The 22968-nt window shown below is 32.8% G+C and overlaps 3 protein-coding genes across 4 annotated transcripts; all 3 read left to right on the top strand.

Moving 5' to 3' along the window:
* Nucleotides 1-2772: 2772 nt before the first annotated feature.
* Nucleotides 2773-4588, top strand: LOC106766910 (40S ribosomal protein S15-4). The gene is made up of 3 exons (XM_014651699.2): nt 2773-2918; nt 2992-3198; nt 4177-4588. Exons 1-3 carry the CDS (start codon nt 2916-2918, stop codon nt 4423-4425), a joined length of 459 nt encoding a protein of 152 aa, XP_014507185.1. The 5' UTR covers nt 2773-2915; the 3' UTR covers nt 4426-4588.
* Nucleotides 4589-8183: 3595 nt separating this feature from the next.
* LOC106768729 (histidine--tRNA ligase, cytoplasmic) lies at nt 8184-14590 on the top strand. Of its 2 annotated transcripts, none has more exons than XM_022784208.1 (7): nt 8184-9543; nt 10361-10540; nt 10788-11048; nt 11270-11404; nt 11694-11975; nt 13481-13624; nt 14092-14590. In XM_022784208.1, the coding sequence occupies exons 1-7, from the start codon at nt 8233-8235 to the stop codon at nt 14392-14394; spliced, it is 2616 nt and encodes an 871-aa protein (XP_022639929.1). In that variant the 5' UTR covers nt 8184-8232; the 3' UTR covers nt 14395-14590. The 2 variants fall into 2 exon arrangements, with proteins under 2 accessions (XP_022639929.1, XP_014509502.1); XM_014654016.2 differs by having other exon boundaries at nt 8185-9543; nt 13484-13624.
* A 743-nt stretch (nt 14591-15333) lies between these two features.
* LOC106766784 (ubiquitin-conjugating enzyme E2 variant 1A) lies at nt 15334-19221 on the top strand. The gene is made up of 5 exons (XM_014651541.2): nt 15334-15489; nt 16858-16997; nt 17528-17653; nt 17725-17851; nt 18950-19221. The coding sequence occupies exons 1-5, from the start codon at nt 15462-15464 to the stop codon at nt 19006-19008; spliced, it is 480 nt and encodes a 159-aa protein (XP_014507027.1). The 5' UTR covers nt 15334-15461; the 3' UTR covers nt 19009-19221.
* Nucleotides 19222-22968: the final 3747 nt, after the last annotated feature.

Raw genomic sequence — 22968 nt, 5'->3', positions numbered from 1 at the left:
CAACACTATACAATACAACGATCTAATAATATAATAGGACGAATGAGTGCTTACCTCTGCGAATCAAGTCGATCAAGCTTCTCTGTTCTTGCTCTTTGAGTGACTTTGAGAAATACCTTTTCGTCTTTCCCCCTCTCTCAGAATCTTCTTTTCTAACCGTTTTCTTCCTTTCTTATTCCTCAAAAATTCTAACAAACTCTGTTTGCTCTCTGAGTGACTTTAAGAAATACCTTTTCGTCTTTTCCCCTCCCTCAGAATCTTCTTTTCTAACAGTTTTCTTCCTTTCTTATTCCTCTTCCAACATTCCCTTCATGGTGATCTTGTTTTTGTCATTTTGTCCCCTCGTCTTACAAAACTTTTTTTCTTCTTTTCTTTTAATTATATTAATTACTTTAAACCAAATTAAAGTACTAAGATCCTTGTTCACTTACTTAAAAATAATTGAATAAATTTAAAAAAAAATTGAAATAAATTTTTATTTATTTGAATGAATTTGAAAATAAAAATTACATATAATAATAATCAATTATATAATGAAAAAACACGTTAATTAAATTTTAAAACAATAAATAACTAAAATAAAAACACAAAAAAATAAAACAAAACTAACAAAACCAAAAGTCATTAAATATAAATTAAAAAACACATAAAAATAATTAAATTTTCTGAGACAATAAATGATCAAAACAAAAAACACACAAAATAAAATAAAATAAAAATTAACAAAACGATAATCCATTAAATAAATTTTAAAAGAATAAAAAGAAAAGAAAAACAAAAATTAGATTTCAAAATTCAGGAGTATAATAAATTTCAAAATCTTTTGAAAGTCGAAATACTACTTTTTTTTTTTTAATTGAATTTTAAAATCCCTTATGAAATCCAATGCTTTAAAAAAATTTGGAACTCGATGCCACGTTTTCCGAAACTATTTTTAAAATTCATTATTTACCTCTAAATGTGGGGACCTATTAGGGATTTCAACTACTAAATTCCGTCACCCTTAATTATTCAAAGATAGATTAAGAACTTATACAAAAGTAAAAAGAAAATGAAAATTATCTAGAAGGAAAATAGAAAAAAAAAATAAAGAAGAAAAAAGTATTAATGATTTACTTAGTCAAAAGTTAAAAAGTAAATAAGGATATTTTATAAACTCAGATATATGAATCTCTTATTTATAAAAACAATTATTTAAATAAAGTGTTGTTACAATATATAAATATTTTAAAAAAGAGATATAATAAAGAAAAATAGAGATAACACAAGAACGAGACGTGAAACACTAATATATATACAGAGCTTATCTAAACGAGCTTTATCTTTTGTTTCAATACTGATTTTTAATTTTTATTTTATCTTCAATTCAATCTCATTTTATTTAAAATAATTCAATATGATCATTATATTAATTTCGTGTTAAAAAATGTGATCACATGTATATTTATTTTTTCTGTTATCCATGCACCTTTCTTTTTAATTATTTATCATCTTTCATCATTTTCCATTTCTCTATCTTCCCTCTCTTTTATTCACATTTATTCTCTCTTTTCTACTTTCCTTACCATCTTCAAATTTCATATTCAATTTTGTCTTTTTTTTTTCTCTAATTAATTTTTTTTTGTCTTCATTTTTTCTTTTTTTTTCAGCTTTAATTTAGGGACAATCACAAAATCTAACCATGACATCCTCGAAGATGGTCTTTGTCAAATATTTGTTTATTTATTTGAGTGATTTTGCTTTGTTTTTATAATGTTGAATTAGATATTGGAATATTGAATGTGAGATTGAATGGTAACGCCATAATCTATATAACAAAGAGAAAGAAAAAAGAAATACTATGCAATTTAAGTTCATCCTTTAAAAATGTTAACGCTATAGCTCTTAAAAAAATATCATTTGAATAAAAGTTAAATTAATATAATAAATATAAGAACTAAATTAATTAAAGTTATTTGTTATATATTTATACAATGCACAAATAAAATTTGTATTGTAGTAAAATTTTTAAAATATTGAGTTAAATATTTAACGACAAACTAATTTTCATTCCATGTTTTATAATTTTAATTATATCTTTTAGAAAATAGTCTATAACAAAAAATTTAGAAAAAATATCAATCATTAAATATTATCCATAAATATAATATAATCAAATTTTAATAATTATATATTTTATTATTGTTTATATATATTAGTGTTATTCAGTACATCTCTAACCTAAATTTTGTTTTTGTCATCTCCAACCTCCAATACTTATTTAGTCATGATATTAGATGTTTAATTTATAATTTTTCATATATTATGTTACCAATTATTCTTATATATATATATATATATATATATATTGGAATAGATTAACAATAATGGACAATACATTAATTTTGGTAAAAAATTATAATTTAATAATGTTTCCTTATCAATTTTATTCAAACATATTTAAGTCTAATTTGTAACATAATTTAAAAATTATAAATTAAACATTTAATATCATAACTAAACAAATATAATAGGTTGAGGTGACAAAAATAAAATTTAGATCGGAGATGTAAGTGAATGACACTGATATATACAAGTTATCTAAAATTATAGGAAAAGTTATTTATTTGAATTATTTTTATTATTGTGAAAAGTAAATTTTATTAAAAAAAATAAGCAAACAAAATATTAATATTTATTTTAAATTATATTTTAATCAACTTAAATTTATATAATAAATATATTCAATGTTATATATATATAACAAAAAGGTGAAATTCAATGGGCTTTCTGGAAAGTAAACTAGTATTGAAGCCCAGTCCAGAAACCAACGACATTCTATATTGTTTAGGGTTCATGCATAAAACCCTCATATTTAAGCAAAATCGAGACACCCATCGTGGTTCTTGTTGTTGAAAACCTAGGAAGCGGCAAGAATGGTGAGCATGTCTCCAATGACAATGTTAATGCCTCTGTTGATTTTTGTTCTCATGGCTGTGATTGAATTTTCAGGCAGACGTTGAGGTCGATGTCGCGGCAGCGGGGCAGCCCAAGAAGAGAACATTCAAGAAGTTCAGTTTCAGAGGCGTGGATCTCGATGCTCTTCTTGATATGTCCACAGATGAACTTGTCAAGCTTTTCAGTGCTCGCGCTCGTAGAAGGTTCCAGAGAGGTCTAACCAGAAAGCCCATGGCCTTGATCAAGAAGCTTCGCAAAGCGGTATAATACTCTATTATTTCTCTCTTTATTTCTGATTTGGCTTTTATGCTTTCAATTTTTATTTTCTCAACTTCAATTTGTTGTATATGGTGGATATGTTTTAATAGTATCGTGTTACCTTTACACCTAGTGATTTTGAGGTCGCACCACCAGCTTTAATCCCAACGAATCCACTAAAGATCTCGCTGCTAAATCGTTTCTTTATTATTTATGCATAGCACGAAAGTTTTCGGTGCTAAATCTTTATTTTACTGCGTTTTGCTGTAGTGCTTTCGAATTGTTTCCAATAGTTGGTATACCTTGAAGTTGTTTTATGATTTTGTACTATTATCTGAACATTTTTATAATTTCAATCGTTTGTTATAAAATTTGTGTATTTTTTTCATACCACTCGAAATGTATTTATTTTATCATTTTTAGTAAAATTAAACATGATGCATGGTGAAATTATTATTTATTTCCAAGCGTGCAAATGTGCAAACTAGGGTATTTGATATAGGAACTGAACAAACTTTTCGGGTATAACATTAACAACTGTTCTTGAGTAAACCCTTGCTGCTGTAGTTCAGTGTAATGAAACCAATTTTACTTGGCAATATCCAAACATTATTTGTATTTATGAAATTTTTTTCACTGCGCCTAAAATCAAATTGTTGTTATCCCATCGTAAAAGAAACTGTCAGATAAATTTTTCATCTGACCAGAGGCTAAAGGGGCCCATGTGCTTGTTCCAGGGATTTGGAAGTGGTACCTATAGGATCAAAGAAATATATTGTTTGGTAGTATACTGGGCAAATTCTTAATTAAACTTAATATGTGCCAGCGTACAATCCTATAACTATTGGTGCTAATTGTTCATTTAAGTAGTGGCAAGTGTACTGTGATTTGTTAGAATGATTATCGATTTTGCTTGATTTTGAGGTTGAATTGTAGGTATTGAATTGATTTTCTGATATCTAAGCTTGATTTTGGTCGCAGAAAAGGGAAGCTCCAGCAGGTGAGAAGCCAGAACCAGTGCGCACCCACCTCCGCAACATGATCATTGTTCCTGAGATGATTGGTAGCATCATAGGAGTATACAATGGCAAGACCTTTAACCAGGTTGAAATCAAACCTGAGATGATCGGGCATTATTTAGCCGAGTTTTCTATCTCATACAAGCCCGTTAAGCACGGGAGACCTGGTATTGGTGCTACTCACTCATCCAGGTTTATTCCTCTCAAGTGAGAACTTTTTGTGGCAACTTTAGTTTGTAGTGGTCTGAAGAAAACCAACTCTTATCAGAGATTTTGATTGTTTGACCGTTTTTATTTAAGTTACTTATCTATGTTTTGACTTACTGTTATCATGATTTAATTCTATAGATTGAAGATTTTAGTATCTTTGTGAAGTTACGTTTTGTTCAAAGCAATTGGGTTCTTCATAGAACCAACCGCCAATATACGTTGTTTTTTGAACCTGCTAAATCTAACTTATAAGCGCAAATTTGTACTGGTTTAAACCTAGATGTAAATAGGCTTTTCATTTACGTTAAGATTGTAAAAACAAAGTGTGGTGCTTCCGTTCTGGATGAGAAAAACCACATGACATTTTTAAACAGTTATGCTTAAAATAAACTTACGCTCTTTCATGTTATTATTTTAATTGTGAAAAATCATCGTTCTTCAAAAACTGGCATTATTATTTATTTACTAATTTCTATACCTTGCCTATTTGGAAACAACGAAGTCACTCACAAATGTATTGAAAAGGAGATTGAAATCCATTTGCAATCCTTTTCTAACTAAATCAAAATAGAATGTTCTTAATAGTATTTATTTTTTCCGAGAGTTCTATGTTTCTTCTATTTTTATTTGACTTAAATATTAATTTTAGTTAGTTTTTTTTTAATTGGATTTTGATTTTTGTTAATTTTGTTTAATTTAGTATTAACATGGTTCAAAATAGATGATGAAATGAGCGTAGGATGCTATTTAAATGGTATTAGTAAAAAATATTAAAATAAATTAAATTAACCAGAATTAGGACTTTCTAAAAAATTAACAAGATTAAAAAACTTAAGACTGCATTGAAAATACTTACTCTCTAGTATAAAATTTAGTTTGGGAGGATGGATAAAGCCTAATATCTGTTCATTGATTTATAATGTCTTCTTTCATTTGACATCTAAAAGAGAAGACTTTCTGTATCAAATAACTTTAAATGTACATACTCGTGAGACGTCACGAAGATTAATTATCAATTAATTTTGATATCATTATAAAGTTTTTATTTTGCAAACAAACATATATTAAAAATAAAAAATACTATTTACAATTAAAAATATTAAGATAATGAATTTTTGAATTTATGCTTTATATATATATATATATATATATATATATATATATATATATATATATATATATATTTTACTCATTTTTATGAGTTAGAGATTTTAACTCACCTTAAATTCCTAATAATACTATAATGTTTTTATCCTTATTTTCCAACTATATATTAAATCAATTTTTTTTTTCAAATAAATTAAAGACATCTCTTACAGGCTAAAACCACGAGCGTGATATAGTCGCATAGAAGTTTATTTCCTTAAAATTGGATTAAGAAAATGTCTATTTGAGCACACATTGTTTTTGTTAAGATTGGAGATAATGGTAAAATGCATATAGTTTGCTTGTAGTAGGATTATCTTATATTTTATTTTTACTTAAAGTTGACATGACATCTTTGAAAACTTTAAAAAATATACAATTGATTTGAAATGAATGAGATGGTTTGACCAAAACGTAATAGACTTTGTGACACTTCATCCCTGCAACGCAATGACCAGGCCACTTTTAATAGAATTTTGCAATAGTATTATGACAATACTCAATTTTCTCATCACAAGAGAACTGTTTGAAGCATTTTCATCTACTCCTTCAACACTTTTTATCCCAAAAGAAAACACAATCACAATAAATTATTTTAGTATAAATAAAAATATATTTTTTTTATTTTCAACGGGTCTTGTACGAACTGTCTTCCATTATCCGTGATAATTGTTCGAGACAACCCGAACCTGAGCTTCTAGACAAACTTCTTGACCTGAGCGACAAATATGGTAGCGAGAGGTTCAACTTTCACCTACTTTATGAAGTAGTCGATTGCTGCTAAGAGGAACTTTCTCTGAGCTCTGCCGACCGTATGGGTCCTATTATATCCATTCCCTATTGGGCGAAAGGCCATCGGGATACAAGATTATGCAGCTCGGTGGCAGGAGCATTAAACACATTACCGTGCTTCTGGCAGCTTAGACATCTTTGGACGAACGTACCATAGTCTTTTCCCAATGTTGGCCAAAAATACCCTACCCTCAACACTCGAGCCTGAAGCGCTCTCTGGCCGATATGTCTCCCGCACACCCCTTCATGCAATTCTCTTAAAACATACTCCACTTCCTATAGTGCTATACACTTCATTAGTGGAGCTGAAAATCCTCTTTGATATAATTCTTCTCCGATAAGGAGGTATCGAGCAATTCTTTTAGAATCATTTGTCTTCAGCGGTCTCTCCTCCTCCTACTTCCTTATTAGCTCGATGATTTCCTTCCTCCAATCAGACTTCCCAATCGGCTAGAAGGTAGCTGAGCATTCTATGATAGGTTTCATCAGGGTTTGTCTGATCACTGAAGACAAGTGACCCTTCTCTTTCCCACAAGCCAATTTGGATAACACATCTGCCCTCGCATTCTTTTCCCGAGGTATGTGTTTCACTTCCACCGATTTGAACCTTTCCTTCAACCCCTGAGCTTTGTGAAAATATTGAAGCAACTAATCGTCTTTTACTTGGAAGCTTTTGTTTACGCGTCCTTCGACCGGTTGGAAGTTAGTTTGGCAGTTCAGAGAGTCGACTCCTAAGTCGAGAGCGAGCTCCATACCTGCTATCAAGGCCTCATACTCAACTTGATTGTTACTTGTCTTAAACCTGAAGATTAATGCTTGTTCAATCACCATACCACCTGACCCTTCAAGTACAATTCTCGCACCTCCTCCATTCTTAGTAGCTGAACTGTCAACGAAGAGCGTCCAAACCACAGGGTTATCCCTGACTTCTATCGGAAGTTCTGCCACGAATTTCACCAAGTGTTGCCCTCGCACAGATCCATGTGGTTCATAACGCATACCAAACTTTGACAATTCAACTGACCATCCTACTATCCTCCTTGCCAGATCAGATTTCCTCAAGATCTTTGTCACTATATGATCGATTCTTACCACCGTATGATGGCTTTGAAAGTACAGTTTAAGACGCCGTGCTGCGTTTAACAACGTCAAGACTATCTTTTCTTTTCCAACTACTGATACCTGATCTTTAAATATTTAAGGATTCTACTAACAAATATCATATTAATTTGAATTATTTGTACAATTTAATTAGATATACTTTAATTTCTAATAGAATGAGTTGGTAGGAAAAAGGAAATAATTACATTGAATACGATGTTAGAAAAAAAAATAAAACACAAAATTAAATAATTATCTTAATCATGATAAATTATCTATTACTCGATATTTCAAAATTAAAAAACATTAATCACATTATCAATTCTTTATTACGAACAGTTTCAATTCAAACTATAGCATATTATCTATTGAATTTTAACTTTTTCACGACCTGAAAAAGAATTTTTGAGTTAAAAAAAATGTTGATTTGTTGAACGCCACGTGTTGAATTAAAATGCAAAATTGATTTAAACACATTACCTTCGGAAAGATTAGATTCACTTATATTGAAACATGTTGATAAGATGCTACTACGAAATTTACTTACGGGTGTTCTTTATTATTTGTATTTGTAATATTGTTTTAAAAATTCATCAAACTAAATTAATTATTTTTGAGGTAGAATTATAACGCTTTTTTTTTTCTTTTTTATTGTTTTAACTGTTGGGAAAAAGAATTAGAAAATGTTAGGAAAAAAAAGAAAACCCTGCCACCTGAACTTAACCCAAGTTAAACCCTCGCTTCACACATTTCTCACACTCACAAAGCCATGGCTGAAGCTTCCGTCACGCTTGGGGGCAAGGCTTCTTCTCTCTCCTCCTCCGCCGTCTGCGCCGTCGCCGCAGCTCTCTCGCAAGTGCGGATCGACTCAACTGCACTCGATAGACTCTCCTCCTCCTCCAAGAAGGCCACCACCGCGACAACGACGTCGTCTTCGTCTAATCACAGCATCACTGTCCCGGATTTCCTAACCCTAGAAGAATCCCGAGCCTTTCTTCTCGTCCTTCTCAATAGCCTCATCATTTCCAACGCTCCCTCTCGGACTCCCCTCGTCCTCGCCGAAACTCTCAATTCCAACCCTAGTACTTTCCGATTCGATGACGCTGACCTCGTCACGGAAGATGAACTCGCATGCTCCACGCTGCTCGGGATTTCCGCCATTCTCGACCACCACTCCGCCGCGCTGTCCGCGTTGGCTGATGTGGCTGCCGCGTTCTCCTGCGAGGCCTTGAAGGCGGACGTGGCAGCCTTCAATTTGATGGATTCTGGCGATGGGCATAATTCGAAGGAGGAGGTTGGCGTTGCCGCGGACTTGAGGGTTCTGCTCAACGGATCCAAGTCGGTTGGTAAGGAGAAGGTTCGATCCGTCGCGAGGGTTCCCAAGGTTCACGGGAGTGTGAGGGAGCATGCTAAGGCCGTGCACTCGAGGATGCGTGTTGAGTTGAATTCGGGGGTTAAGAGCGCGATTGGGAGTGAGGAAGCGGTGTGCACCGTTCTGCTGCCGTTGGCGGCAGCATTGCGTGAACTTGGCGAGTGTAGTTTGGCACGGGCAAAGAGTAATTTGGAGGGTATTGGTGGTGATGACTTGAAATTGGGTGTTGGGGAAATTTTTTGTAAAGAATGCCCCGTTGGGGATGGTTTGAGCAGTGGTTTTAACAAGGCTGTTAACTTGTTTTTGGGAAAGGAGTATGGTAAGTTTGCACACGAGGTCTTTGTGCTGTTGGGGTTGGTGTGGAAAGTTGTGGCATGGGAAGTTGTGACGGCGGTTGCGGTGCTAGAGGCTGCTGAACTGAATGAGGTGATAAAAGGTGCTAATGAAAATGGCGAGAATCCGAAAGTAGAGGAGAACTCGAAAGCAGAGAAGAAGAAGAAGAAAGTTGTTTTGGGGAAAGGGACTAGCTCGATTTTGGCATTGTTCAAGGAGAGGTTACAGAGTCGTGGAAAGTTATCTTTGGGGACTTGGGTGGCAGATTTTCTATCATTTTTTGATTTGACCAAACCCGAGTTTAACGAATTTTTATTGAAAGTCAAGGATGTTGTGGAGAGCAATGAAAGCAGAAGATTGCCCAAGATCCCTAAGGTAATTTCTCTTATGTTTGGCTGCCTGTTTGATTTCATTAACTTTGTGTTTATTGGGTGTGTTGTAGTCTGTTTAAGTTTTCCACTCCGTTGTGTTATGGCCCGGGAAAATATATATGTCTGAGCACTTTATTGGTTAAATTTAATTGAATATAAGCCAAGTAATCTTGTAATTGACTTGCTGAAATTTTGGTATTGAATAATTGAAATGTATTTGAAATTGTGTACTCATTGACAATTTTAAAGGAAATGGCTTAATTGTATCTGATGGACAGAGAACAATGGAATACATGTGCATGATGTTCTTTTGTTGCTAGTGACATTTTACAAATAGAACAGTCAATTAGAATTTTTAAATGGCAGTAATATGCTCTGGGTTTACCAGCTGGGGGCAGGTATTGGATGTGTATGCTTATGAGAAGAAGTGGAAACATCTAGATGGTAATGCATCTGTAATTTTATAGTGATTTTTGTTAGCCATAGTTCGCTCTGATACAGACATTAGAATGATAGTCTTCATTGTCCAGGTCATACTTTAAGTCATTTTGCTCAAGATAGATAATGGATAGTCTTCATGATAGTCTTCATGATATTAGAATGATAGTCTTCATGATAGTCTTCATTGTCCAGGTCATACTTTATAGTGATTTTTGTTAGCCATAGTTCGCTCTGCTGAACTAATATTCCTTCTTTTGGCTGTAGTTTGTGCTTGTTGTCTATAGATAATGGATTTGTTTAACGGATGTATGTTTCTGAGTGGGATATATTGGTTGGTAATCTTACCTTTTTTTCTTTTTTTCCACTATATAATTTATCAGGGGACTCGTGATTTTGCTAAAGAACAAATGACAATTAGAAAGAAAGCTTTCTCAATAATAGAAGAAGTTTTTGAGAGGCATGGCGCCACTGCCTTAGATACTCCTGTTTTTGAATTGCGAGAAACTCTCATGGGAAAATACGGAGAAGATTCAAAGTTGATTTATGATCTTGCTGACCAGGTAAATATGCTTATTGCTAGTTATGACAAAGCCTTCTCTTATCACTGGGCCGGAGTTCAAAATTCTTAGAGCAGTGTATATGTTTCCGTATAGAGTTTTTCTTAGTTCAATTTCCAGTGCTGAATACAGACTTGTTTTTAGGTACCACTGTTAGGATCCTAAGCCAGAGTGGTAGCCCCTTTCTGCCTAAATTCATAAGAGTTTTATTTCAACTTCTTTCTAATTTATAATCAACTTGTTTTGACAGGGTGGGGAGCTTCTTTCTTTGAGGTACGACTTGACAGTTCCATTCGCTAGGTTTGTGGCTATGAATGGTCTGACATCTTTCAAAAGATACCAAATAGCTAAGGTTTACAGAAGGGATAACCCATCTAAGGGAAGATACCGTGAATTTTATCAATGCGACTTTGATATTGCTGGTACTCCACCTGAAAAAATGGGCCCAGACTTTGAGGTCGTTAGGATTTTGACTGAGCTACTTGATGAGCTGAACATTGGGGAATATGAGGTAGATTTTTATGATATTCATTCTTTAAAAGTATTGTTTCTGTGAAATCGAGTACTGACTATTGAGTTCATAAATTTAAGTTGGCATCAACCATCATTTAATATTTCATGTTCCGTCACATTATCCATAGTTATTTTCCTACTTATTGGTTAAAAATATATTTAATACCGGGCTCAGAATGAATGTTTATGTTTTACCTTTTTCTTGACTCTTTTTCTCAGATAAAGTTGAATCATAGAAAGTTACTGGATGGCATGATGCAAATATGTGGTGTTCCTCCGGAAAAGTTTAGGACAATATGTTCAAGCATTGACAAGTTGGACAAGCAGTCTTTTCAACAGATAAAAAAAGAAATGGTAAGCACATATGCTGTTTGTGTCTATGCATGCATATGTTGTTTGTGTTTGTAATTTGCAGTTTCCCATAAAACCAAAAAGAAACTTTGTTTATTGATTTATATATCTGTCATCCAGTCGCTGGTTTAGGTCATTGATATTTGTCATTATTGTTGTTGTACTTTTAGGTATAATGCGTTAAAATTTACACCATTTCATATTAACTATTAGTATCTGGAAGTTAATTTTGTAATTTAATTTCATGGTTAGTCTATTATGTTAATGTGCTTTTTTTACTGTGATGCTATAGGTGGAAGAAAAAGGATTAACTGCTGAGACAGCTGACAGAATTGAAACTTTTGTTAAGGAAAAAGGATCTCCTTTAGCATTATTATCTAAATTTATACAAGAGGGTAGTGATTTCTCAAAACACGAAGGGGCTTCTGAAGCATTGAAGGAACTGGAAATTTTATTTATAGCTCTTGAAAAATCAAAACGGATTGATAAGGTGGTTTTTGACCTGAGTCTTGCCAGAGGTCTGGATTATTATACTGGAGTTATATTTGAAGCTGTTTTTAAAGGAGGCACTCAGGTATTTTTAATGTCTTTTTTTCTTCTTTCCATTCTAAAATGTTTCTTCTTTTTGTCTTTGTCATCCTTTAGGGCACAACATATTATGGATGTTTAGGTATATTGGATGTTCCCTGTGTTGCGCATTACAAACTGCGACAGGCTAAACATGTTAATTAGTCATTTATTTTAAATACGCAATTGAAACACAAGATGAAACAAAATATGAAACAGTTTTTTTTTTTTTTTTTTTTTTTTTTTTAATTTTTCTATGTTAAACATAAGAAAAAGATTGCAAAATATGAAATAGAGTTTAAGTTTGAAAGAGTTTATTTATATGAAATATGTTAGTTTTGATACCCCAAAGTTAATCTAAGTTAGTTATGCCAGACTGGTGGTGGCTTTTGATTTGTTAGGATGAGAAATTAGGGGGTGTTTACTTGTTTTTCTGTTCCCTTTTTACGTTTCCTATTTTCACTTTTTAATTACTAAACCACCGCATTTTTTTTAAAATACAGGAAACAGAAGTACAATTAAATGCCCCCAACTTTCATAACGAAATTTAGGTTGAAAATTGTTCATTGAGATGTTAGGACTGGAATAGAGCATATGGGTGATTAGCTATAGGAGGCAAGATAATGGATGTTGAATTCCTTGTCTTGGCTATATATGGGGTCTGTGAAGACTGCTGACTTAGGATTTGGGGTTTGGTGATGTGTTGGTTGAATCCAAGCAAGAACGGACTAGGTTCCGGATGATTTGGATATTTTGCTGTTTGAAATTTTTTTTGGTTCTTTTATTATGTTATTGGGGGGACTGGGGCAGTTAAGTAGATGATTGTGCTTAATAACATAATAAAAGAACCGAGCAATAATTATTAGCACTGCTCCTTATTCTTTTAGATGGATCTGGCACTTACCTGGAATTGCTATTTGCTAGTTAAACCTAGTGAACCTGGTTGTCTGAAACATGATGTCCGAGTTTAATATACAACAATATTTAAAATAAAGAAGGCACAATGGCGAGAACAGCTGAAGGAAATATTTTATGAAGTTTAATTTTACAGGTGTACTTGGATTTCCTTGGAACAGCAAAACCAACTTTCAGTTTCCATTGAACACTTATTGAACATCTTTGACGTTATTTTTCAGATCTAGTTAGAAGCAAAATTCTCCTCAAACTCCAGCTGGCTACAATGTGTTACTTTTTTTTTTCAAATCCAGCTGTTGTTCAGCTCCACATAATTTTCTAACTGAAATCGAAACGCACTACATGTTTCTGTCCGTGTAAATCATTTCTTTTCTTTTTTCAGTTTTGTCTGGCATATTTATTTTAACTTCTGATGTTCGGTGTTGTGGTTCTCATTCTGAGCCCCAAAACCACTTAAGTTTATGGGAGAAGGATATATAGTGTTTTACCCAAGGTTCTTATAATCTGAAACATGTTTGTAGTGTGTACTATTGTGGGATATATGGTTGTCATATTTGTGTGATTGACTTCTATTCGGCAATGGAAATGTGTTTTAAGCAGGTTGGTTCAATTGCTGCTGGTGGGCGATATGATAACCTTATAGGGATGTTTGGTTCAAAAACAGTGCCGGCAGTTGGTGTGAGTCTGGGAATTGAGAGAGTGTTTGCCATAATGGAGCAACAACAAAAGGATCAGAACCAGGTGATCAAAATGTTTGATAAGTGATGAGTAACTTGTTTAGATGCTTATGTTTAAATAATTAAATATTTTCTTATTCACGTAATCCAGGTTCAGTAATTTTAGTTAGGATTTTATTTGGTTTTAAGCTGTTGAGTTATCATGGAAAACCTAAAAAACTAAACTATTTGAGTACGAGCCAGTTCACTTTGTAGAAATCAACTTTATCGTTTATTAACAATGAATCAATCTAAACAGCCAAATATATGCAAATATGCAGTTTGCATGATTGCATTGCTTACTAGAGACGTTTGTGATTCAAGTTAGTTGAATTTGACTTGATGAATGTCTCTTGAGAAATTAGGCAACACCACCGTTGACTTTCCTGGCCAAGAAAGATTGAACGGTGGCATTGTCTAGGCATTATTGGGTAGATTTTTTTATTTTTTTCCATTTTGTAGTATGACTTAATTTTCTGTGGTTTGTGTTAGATGGCTCGTCCAACCAAGACAGAAGTTCTAGTGAGCATATTGGGGAATGATTTAACACTTGCTGCAGAGCTAGCCGGAGAACTGTGGGATGCCGGGGTGAAGGCAGAATTCTTGGTCCATAAAAGAAGAACGAAGCACTTCGAATATGCAAAAGAATCAAGGATCCCTTGGATGGTACTTGTTTATGAGCAGGAAGTAAAAGAAGAAGGCGTGGTGCAATTGAAAGATCTGGAGGCCAATATTGATATAAAGACTCCTCGAACACAATTTGTGGAGGAACTTCGTAAACGCTTATACCCTTAAGGCTTAAGGCTCCCAGTATTATACCTCCAACTCAACTTTGTAGTTCAGATATCATTTTAACATCAATACTGAGGAAGTGCAAGTTTTGATGACATTTTATTTCATGTTCAGTTAAGGATGTTAATTGAGGAAATGACATTTTTTTATATATATAAAAAAAAATTCAAGTTGCGAAGTGTTCAATTCAAACTTAAAATTGATGGTCCCTTCGTTCTTTTTCTATCGGACTTAATTTATATGTTCCTTTCTAAACGTCTGGGGCTTCCTTCTTTTTTCTTATTCACTTTCTGTACATACAATAGATACGTGGATTAAAGTTCTCTTAAAGCAATTCATGTTAGCCTTTTTCTAGGGTTGAAACAGTGTTAATGATATTCTTAAAGTTTATCTAATGTGGTATGGTTTAAATATTGATTTAATTTTGTAGTTTATCTTTCAAAATTGCACCAAAAATGATATTTTTATATTTTGTATTTTCAATACAGGTTCAGAAGTAAAAGGAAAAGCTTATTTTTATTTTTACTAAAAATGAGAATTAAGTAAAAACACAAAGAAGTTGTCTTAATAAACATGCAGTAAAAATCTTTTTAATTAATTAATTAGATCACACTAATAATATCTATTCTAAAAGGATAAGAGATAATAATTGAGGCGTCAAATAATTCTAATTATTTAAAAACAACTATCCAAAAATTATACATCTCTATCTAATGCAAAAGTTGGAACGTAATTAAGTAGCATAAGCCAAATTAGTTTAAGGAGTTCGAAGTGGCAATTAACGTAGGTGTAGGGTAGGCTTTGTATACTCTACTGCACTAAGTATTACTATATTAATATATTAATTGTTAGCATTAGTTAATTAATATAGATACAGTAGTAGTACATGTTGGTGTTGGTGTAACGGACTTCTACTTTTTGTTACAGCTGTTATACTTGAGTCTTAGTCATCTTCAATCAGGATCACATTCACGCCTTCTCTCTCTCTCTAACTTTGTGACTTTCTTCTCTATCCCCACAATTCTAAAACCCTACCCTCTTCTCTTCCAAAATCGAATTCATCTTCAACAATGGGTTCCGAACCATCCACTGTCGTCGGTCAGTACTCAATTTCCTGTTATCTCTTTTTCTTCTTCTTTCCTTTCTTTTTCCTATTTTTTTGGAGGTTGTTTCTCTCTTCACTCTAATTACGAAGGACTTTCTGCTTGTTCTGAATATAATATAAACCTTCTGTTTGCATCTATTTCTTTTATATACTTCCAAACGGGGTTCGTTGGTCTAGGAGTGCAGCTGTTGTGTATGCCCAATGATGATACAAATACTGTGTCTGGAGTTGTGATCGTGTTGAATATGTATGTGCTATATCATTAACATAAACCAGAAACTAGCCGTATGATAAACAAACAGAAAAAGCTAAGAAATAGAAATAAAAAGCCTTTATTTTTGTAAGGGTTGAGTTTTCTTTGTTTCTATTTATTAGAGAATACTTCCTCTTTTAATGTTGTTGCTTGCTGAGATTGTACATAAAGTTCTTTGCTGCTCCGTTAACTTAGCTTGGAAACTTAGGTGCCACGCTCTAGCGTATTCTCTGAATATTTAATTGTATCTTGCTGCATTGTTGTCCTGTCTTCTACTATGTCACTCACTTTGTCATCATTCCTGTATAAGGTTAGAAAATAATTTAAATACAAAGATTGAAAGAATGGAAGTAAAATTAGGAAAAACTGTGGAGGGGAGTGGTGATGCAATTCTATTAATTTCTCTAATTAAAATCTCTCTACACGTAAACTATTATTATGATTGCAACCTTGCAAATAATACACTGATTCCGGGGACGTGGTGCCAAAAATTGAGATTATGAAAAACGTTCTACGGTCGGGAGCAGGAAACTATAGGAGGGATCTTGTTGTCTGCTAGGAAATTTCATGGGAATCTAGTGTCTAAAAATATTTCCTTAGTAGTTAACTGGTTGAAGTGTTTCCGTTTGGATCCTTATAATTGATGAGGAGTAATTATATGAACTTTGTCCGAATGGGTCACACGACAATAAGGACATGTTATTAATAATTTAAAATTAGGGCACTTGTTTTTTAACTGAAATCAGGCAAGCTTGCTCACTTGCGGTCTACTACAATGCCAGCTTGATCTCTCGGGCTAAAATCAGGCTGGCAATTAAATAACTTTGCTACTAAACTTGACAGTATTTGGATCCACTCATTCTCCTTTTATGAATTATAGTGGATGTGTGAACTGAGATGTTCATAAGTGACAAACATATACTCCAGATTTGTGGACTGCAACTTAATGTTAGTGAATTGATTTGCACACTATCCCTTTTTTCTAACTTGTAAATGTAATTTATCACTGATCATTGAATTGTGCTCATCTTTGATTGCAACTGTTTTTTTCTTGAATGTAGATTTATAGTTTTACTCCTATGTTAAAATTTCTGGTCTACGTATGCAGTTCCTAGGAATTTCAGATTATTGGAAGAACTAGAGAGAGGTGAGAAGGGAATTGGAGATGGAACCGTTAGCTATGGAATGGATGATGCTGATGATATATACATGCAGTCATGGACCGGAACTATTATTGGCCCCCCTGGTGTAAGCTGTTCTGTTCTTTGGATCAACTCTGGTACACTTGATGCAGTGAAAACCTCTTGGCAAAATTGCTGAACTTATTGTTTTTCTAAAAATTTATTAGCCTAAGGCAGTACGGCTCTCTATTTATGCCTTTCGATTTTTATGAAAATACACTTCATCATTGTTGTGTTAGCTAAGTTTGGTGTCTGTGTCTAATTTGGGAACTTATTATTTTTTAATCAGAATGGGGGGTGTATTGGTATCAGCGATTTGGTTTCGTAGAACATTGCTTTGGTAACTAAATGGTTATGGCCTTATGGGCGATGGTTCCTTTGAAGTCGCCCTTTTTTATGGTACACCATGTAATTTAGATACTTATTTCTCTTAGCCACTGTTTAAATTGTATTTGTAACTACTAATATTGTTTAATTAATCATTAATTAATTCCATACAGAGGTTATGCGTACTGCCTTCTTGCTGCTTTGTAGAAATAGTATCTGCCGAAACAAAATATTGTTTTTGATGAATTTGCCATCTTGTTCTTTTACCAGACTGTTCATGAAGGGCGTATCTACCAGCTGAAATTATTTTGTGGCAAGGGTTATCCAGAAAATCCACCATCTGTTAGATTTCAGACTAGGATTAACATGACTTGTGTCAATCACGAAACTGGAGTGGTAGGTACCATTTTTATTAAGGATTCCTTTTCGTTGCGTGATTGAATTTGATCTTATATCTGAATTTCCAGGTTGAGCCACATCTGTTTCCTATGCTTGCTAATTGGCAAAGAGAGTGTACAATGGAAGACATTTTGATGCAATTGAAGAAAGAAATGATGTCTCCACAAAATCGGAAGCTAGCTCAGCCACCTGAAGGTGTGTCAATCTTATTTTTGATTGTTGTTACTAATTACCCTTTCTATAATTTCATCTGTGTTTTATCCATTGCTGTGTTTTTTCATCAAATTTAGTTTTTTCTGTTGAGTGGAGAGATGGCTTACAAAGTTAGCTGGATTTTCGTAGTTTCATATCAATAAGTAATTGGATGTGAAATTTTTATCCGTTGGATAAAGTGATGGAATCTTTGTTGGATATTCCTATCGACAAGACAAGTTATTGTATGTGAACTTTAGGTTAAGTGATTGAATGTTGATTGCCATAGATGATTAAGAGTGTTGATCCTCTTGCTTGTATTGCTTTGGAAATGAGGTCATTGAAAACATGAAGATGTGACTAATTACTTCTGAGCTATTCAGCATTTAATTTAGAATAGCTTGAGAATATATTTTCTGATGGATTGTTCTGAGCCAGTTAGGAATTTTTGTTTGTACCTTGTTTTGTTACTTGAGACATGTATTTCATCCGTGTGGGTATTCCCTGGATTTGATATTTATAGACTTGAATCTTTGACAAGTATATTTCAATTATATTTTAGCTAAAAGTTACAAAAGCAGTGCCTAACATGATCATTGTGTAACTATAAATTGATGTCGAAGTACACATACACACTATTGTATTGTCAAATCTCGAGTAGATCAAGTTTACAAAATTTCATCTGATTGAAAAATTATCTGATATTTCATCACCCCGGTTTATTTTAACTTACATATTTTCTAAAATAAAGTAATCAGCTGCAATCTGATTACATATCTGTGAATGTTTAAGTCTATGTATGTATATATATGTGGTCATGCTTTTATAACAGTCGGGTTAATAAAGTAACAGATATTATTTACTAAATTTGATGATTGGTGTCATTTAATCCAGTCCCATTTAGGTTGCAACAGCTTAGTAAGCCGTAATAAGAAAATGTACATAAACTAGATAAAAAAAAATATTAAACTCCTATCTTTTAGCTTGTGATAACTATCTTATAAGCTGCCGTGATATGATTCTTGCAACTTGTACTCGGTTGTTAGAGAAGGTTTGCATTTGTCTTACGAATCTTAAGGTTTGCAATTGTATGACTTTCAGGCAATGAAGATGGCAGGATTGACCAAAAGGGGCTGGTGCTGAGATGTTGTATCATGTAATTCAGGCGAGAATCAAAAGATAATAATGTATATAGTTGTATTCGATCGATAATCCCTTTTGTGGGTTAACACACTTATAAATGTAATTATGGACCACTTGCTTATGAACCCTGGAGCAATTAAAGAGCGACCATCGTATCCTTGAAAATTTATTGTGAATGGTGTTGAAGCTGTCTTTACTATGGATTCTAATTTGTGGAAGTGTGTTATGTATTCATTTGTGTAGGTGTGAGCCGTATACGTACTTTGATCCTAATCTTGTGGGATAACATTCAATTTGTCATTGAATTGTTTTTCCAACTTGGTTTCCAAAAATCATGATGTTTTTACCGTATGAAAGGGTGTAGCTTAGAAGTACTTTTAATGAAATTGTGTTTTTTAAAATTATGCTTTTCATATTATTTATTAATTCTACTTTTCAATAATAATTAATCCATAGATTTCTTAATTGATATCTCTATTAGTTGTCTAATTTAAAAAATAATTAATATAATTGAATATAATATAATATAACTTTTGTTTGCATTTCTATTTATTCCACCTCTTTTAATGGATTCAAACAGAGTCATACTTTCTTTGGGTGACTTATTTATCTAATTAGATACAATCTAGATCTGAATAAACACATTATTGAATTATCTAAATTCTCAGGATCCGGGATAGAATGGCACAACAATTTTTTTTAGTATTTCCCATAATGAAAATGCAAAAACTGATGGTAATCCAAATTCCTATGTTTAAAGCTTATAACCCTCAAACTGCAATAATTGTTGACAATCCAACATTCTACATTTCCGTATAGACCTTCAAATTCCTTGCACTACATTGTTGGAAATGACGTAGGAGCGGATGTGATGACAATAGGCAATCAAGTAGAAATTCAACCCATAAAATCATTTCATACATGGATCACATAATTATGGTAAATGTCGTATGTCATAGCAATCATTATCTGAAGACATAGGTTCACAAGAATTGAATTTAAAAGTGAACTCAAAAAGAGTGAGGGAAGGTTCTCTGATAAAAAAAATTGTGGCAATAAGTAAAAGGGAAAACTTACTCCAGTTGATAAAAAAAAAAGAAAAAAAAAAGAACACTATTTTTGAAGTCATGGAATCTTGCGGGAAAGAGCAAAATGGTGAGTTTTACCAAATCCACTTGCGTTGTTTCATTGACAATAATTCCAATTTAAAAAAGGGAAGACAGAGAGGACGGTATTTGTATCATGTTTGTCCAATAGTGAGGTTTGGAGCAGAATCAACTAGTTGTGATAATGACTCGATGCATAGATTAAAAAGAATTGAAAATTGAAACATTATAGTACTTAAAAATATATAATGATTTGGCCTTGATTTATAATGATTTGGCCTTGATTTAGTTGAAGGTATACAATGTGTACATGTGTTTCATTTGCTTCCACTATGTTGTTGGTCGATGGTGTGGAATATACTGCACTGTACTGTGGGAGTACACAACCAGGTATAAAATCTAAAGCATAAATGGAAAATGGAATAGTTAATATACATGGCAACAGGAATTGATGATAGTCATAGAGGGAAAAGGAATAATACATTATAACATGGTGATTGATCTTGTAAGCATGGTGATATATACGAATTGCGAAGATGGATACAAGGCATGATGAGATGGGGAAGAAGACATTTTTGTCAATTTTATTGAGCAAACATTATTCATAATAATGAGTGGCAGGGACATGTGAGAGTATACGAGTCTTTTGAGTACAAGTGATAATACAAATGTGGAGCTGTCTACAGCACTGATTTACAGAAGAAAAAAGAAAAGGAAAAATGTCCATCCATTCATTTTATATACCATTCTTCCTCTTCACAGGCACTCACCAGAGAAAAAACAAAAGAACATTAATTGATTTTAGTCTGATATCTGATACTGGTTTTGTAGTCTCTAACCTTTAAAACCCTAATATCTGTGTTCCTGTATTTCCTTTTCTTAACACACTCAAGTTTTACTTCATGGGGTTTGCTGTAGTGAAACCTTTGTTGCATTAATAGAATGAATAGACTGATATATGAAAGTTTCACGTGGCTGTGATACGCTGAATCCAAAGTTCTTATGTAGCTAGCAATAGCAGCATGGGTTGGTTTTCAATAATTTATGTGCATGTTTCCCATCGCATCCTTGAAGTTTGTGTGTACATATATTAGGGTAATGATACCATATAGAATGCAGACAGAGATTCAATCAACGCTAAATTGGGCAATGCATTCATTCATGCAAAGGTAATAAATTCATTATTGATTGATTGAGCATAATAAATCAGTGATGCAATAGCAAAACCTTATCCGTAGGGGCAAAATGAAATTGGCTTTTTGGTCGGAAGTTGAGCCAGAAAGCCTAATGTAGAGTTGTGGTGATGTGTTCTTGTGGAGGCACATCACAAGTCAAAGACAAAAATGCTCATAACTTGTCATGTAAACAAAAAATATTACACAACACTCACTTCCATAGTGATCAATGAAACCAATGGCTTTGCCCCTTTCATTATTGAACTCTTGAGGTGACTTTCCTTCTCTCTTGCAATGCTCTTTCGCTTTTCTTTTTCCTTTGATGGAACACCCAATGCTCACTCCTCACCAATCAGCTACTGCACCCACCAACCGTTTGTGTTTGTGTTTCTGTGTGGTGAGAAACAAAGATTGAAACTTAAACAATACGTCGATTGTTTAAGCGTTTTGTAAATATATTACTGCTCAATCATTGAAACCAACCATGATTACTTTCACCCTTCTTTTTTTACCTATTTCTGGGGGAAAAGAAAGAAAAATAAAAATAAAAAAAGAGAGATGTATTTAATGTGTCATGTTTCGTACAATGACTTGACCACGTATATGGAGATTGTGCTTAGACGTGTTTGAAGGAATTCTGTTTCTATTTAGTCAATTATGGGACCTTGCTTCATGCGTAGGCATCAATCAACTTCGTCTTATTCAACTACAATCTCATATTATATAGTATAATGGTATCTTAACACATTTTTACATTTATCACAGTACAAGTAGAAGAAAAAAATAGTCATAAAAGTATAAATTTTAGTATTCTTTCAATAAAGAAGAGAAAAAAAATTAATTAAAGATAATATTAAATAAATATAAAAAATTAATTATGAATCTCAAAAAATCATTTTTCTTATATTAATTCAATATCAACTTCAATTATTTCTTTAATTTAAAAATGGAAATCTTTCTATACTCACCTCAGTGTTTGGACCAAACTTTATCATAATTTCACGGATTCATATGGAAGTATATAAGACGTAAGATTTGCAATCCCAAAGCCACATAATTGACTACTCATTAAGTTTGCAGAATTTCTTATCTATATTGGCAAGTTAAGGTGATGAAATTTCAAACTATTTATTTACTTTAATGATGATCAACGAACTCACCCTTTGAAGGTTGACTTGAACGGACAATATAGAAAAACGTTGAAAAAGTCTAAGTTTCAGTGGAAAAATTACACTCTGGCTGTAGAATTTGATTACTGGAGATGAATGTAATGGTTCTATAATTAAACGAAAATGCACACAGATAAAGCACGAAAAGAAATTCCACTTTCCAATGTTGTTCATAAAAAGAAGTCTAGGCCATTAATTTATGAGCTTTTATATTTTTTGTTCTTACGTGATGAGGAATAAATAAATAAATTTTCTTATTGCCCGACAAGTTAAAAGAAGACTAAATAATTGAAGTTGCTTGGGTGCTTTGCTTCTCTTCTTTTCATGCTATATTTGATAGGTGGAAATTGGAATACCTAATCAAACTTTTCCATCAAACACAGATTTCCCTCACAAAATTCTTGGTTATCTTGTACTTATAAATACACAAAGCATAGAAAAATAATTCCTACAAATTATAAAATGAAATTTATATCTATTTATATATTTTAAATTTATCTTATTTTTAATCGATGTGAAACTTCTAA

The sequence above is a fragment of the Vigna radiata genome, chromosome 7, assembly GCF_000741045.1.
Source record: "Vigna radiata var. radiata cultivar VC1973A chromosome 7, Vradiata_ver6, whole genome shotgun sequence".
Lineage (NCBI taxonomy): Eukaryota > Viridiplantae > Streptophyta > Magnoliopsida > Fabales > Fabaceae > Vigna > Vigna radiata.
Note: the sequence above shows the minus strand (reverse complement) of the source record. Positions and strands in the feature narration are given on the sequence as shown.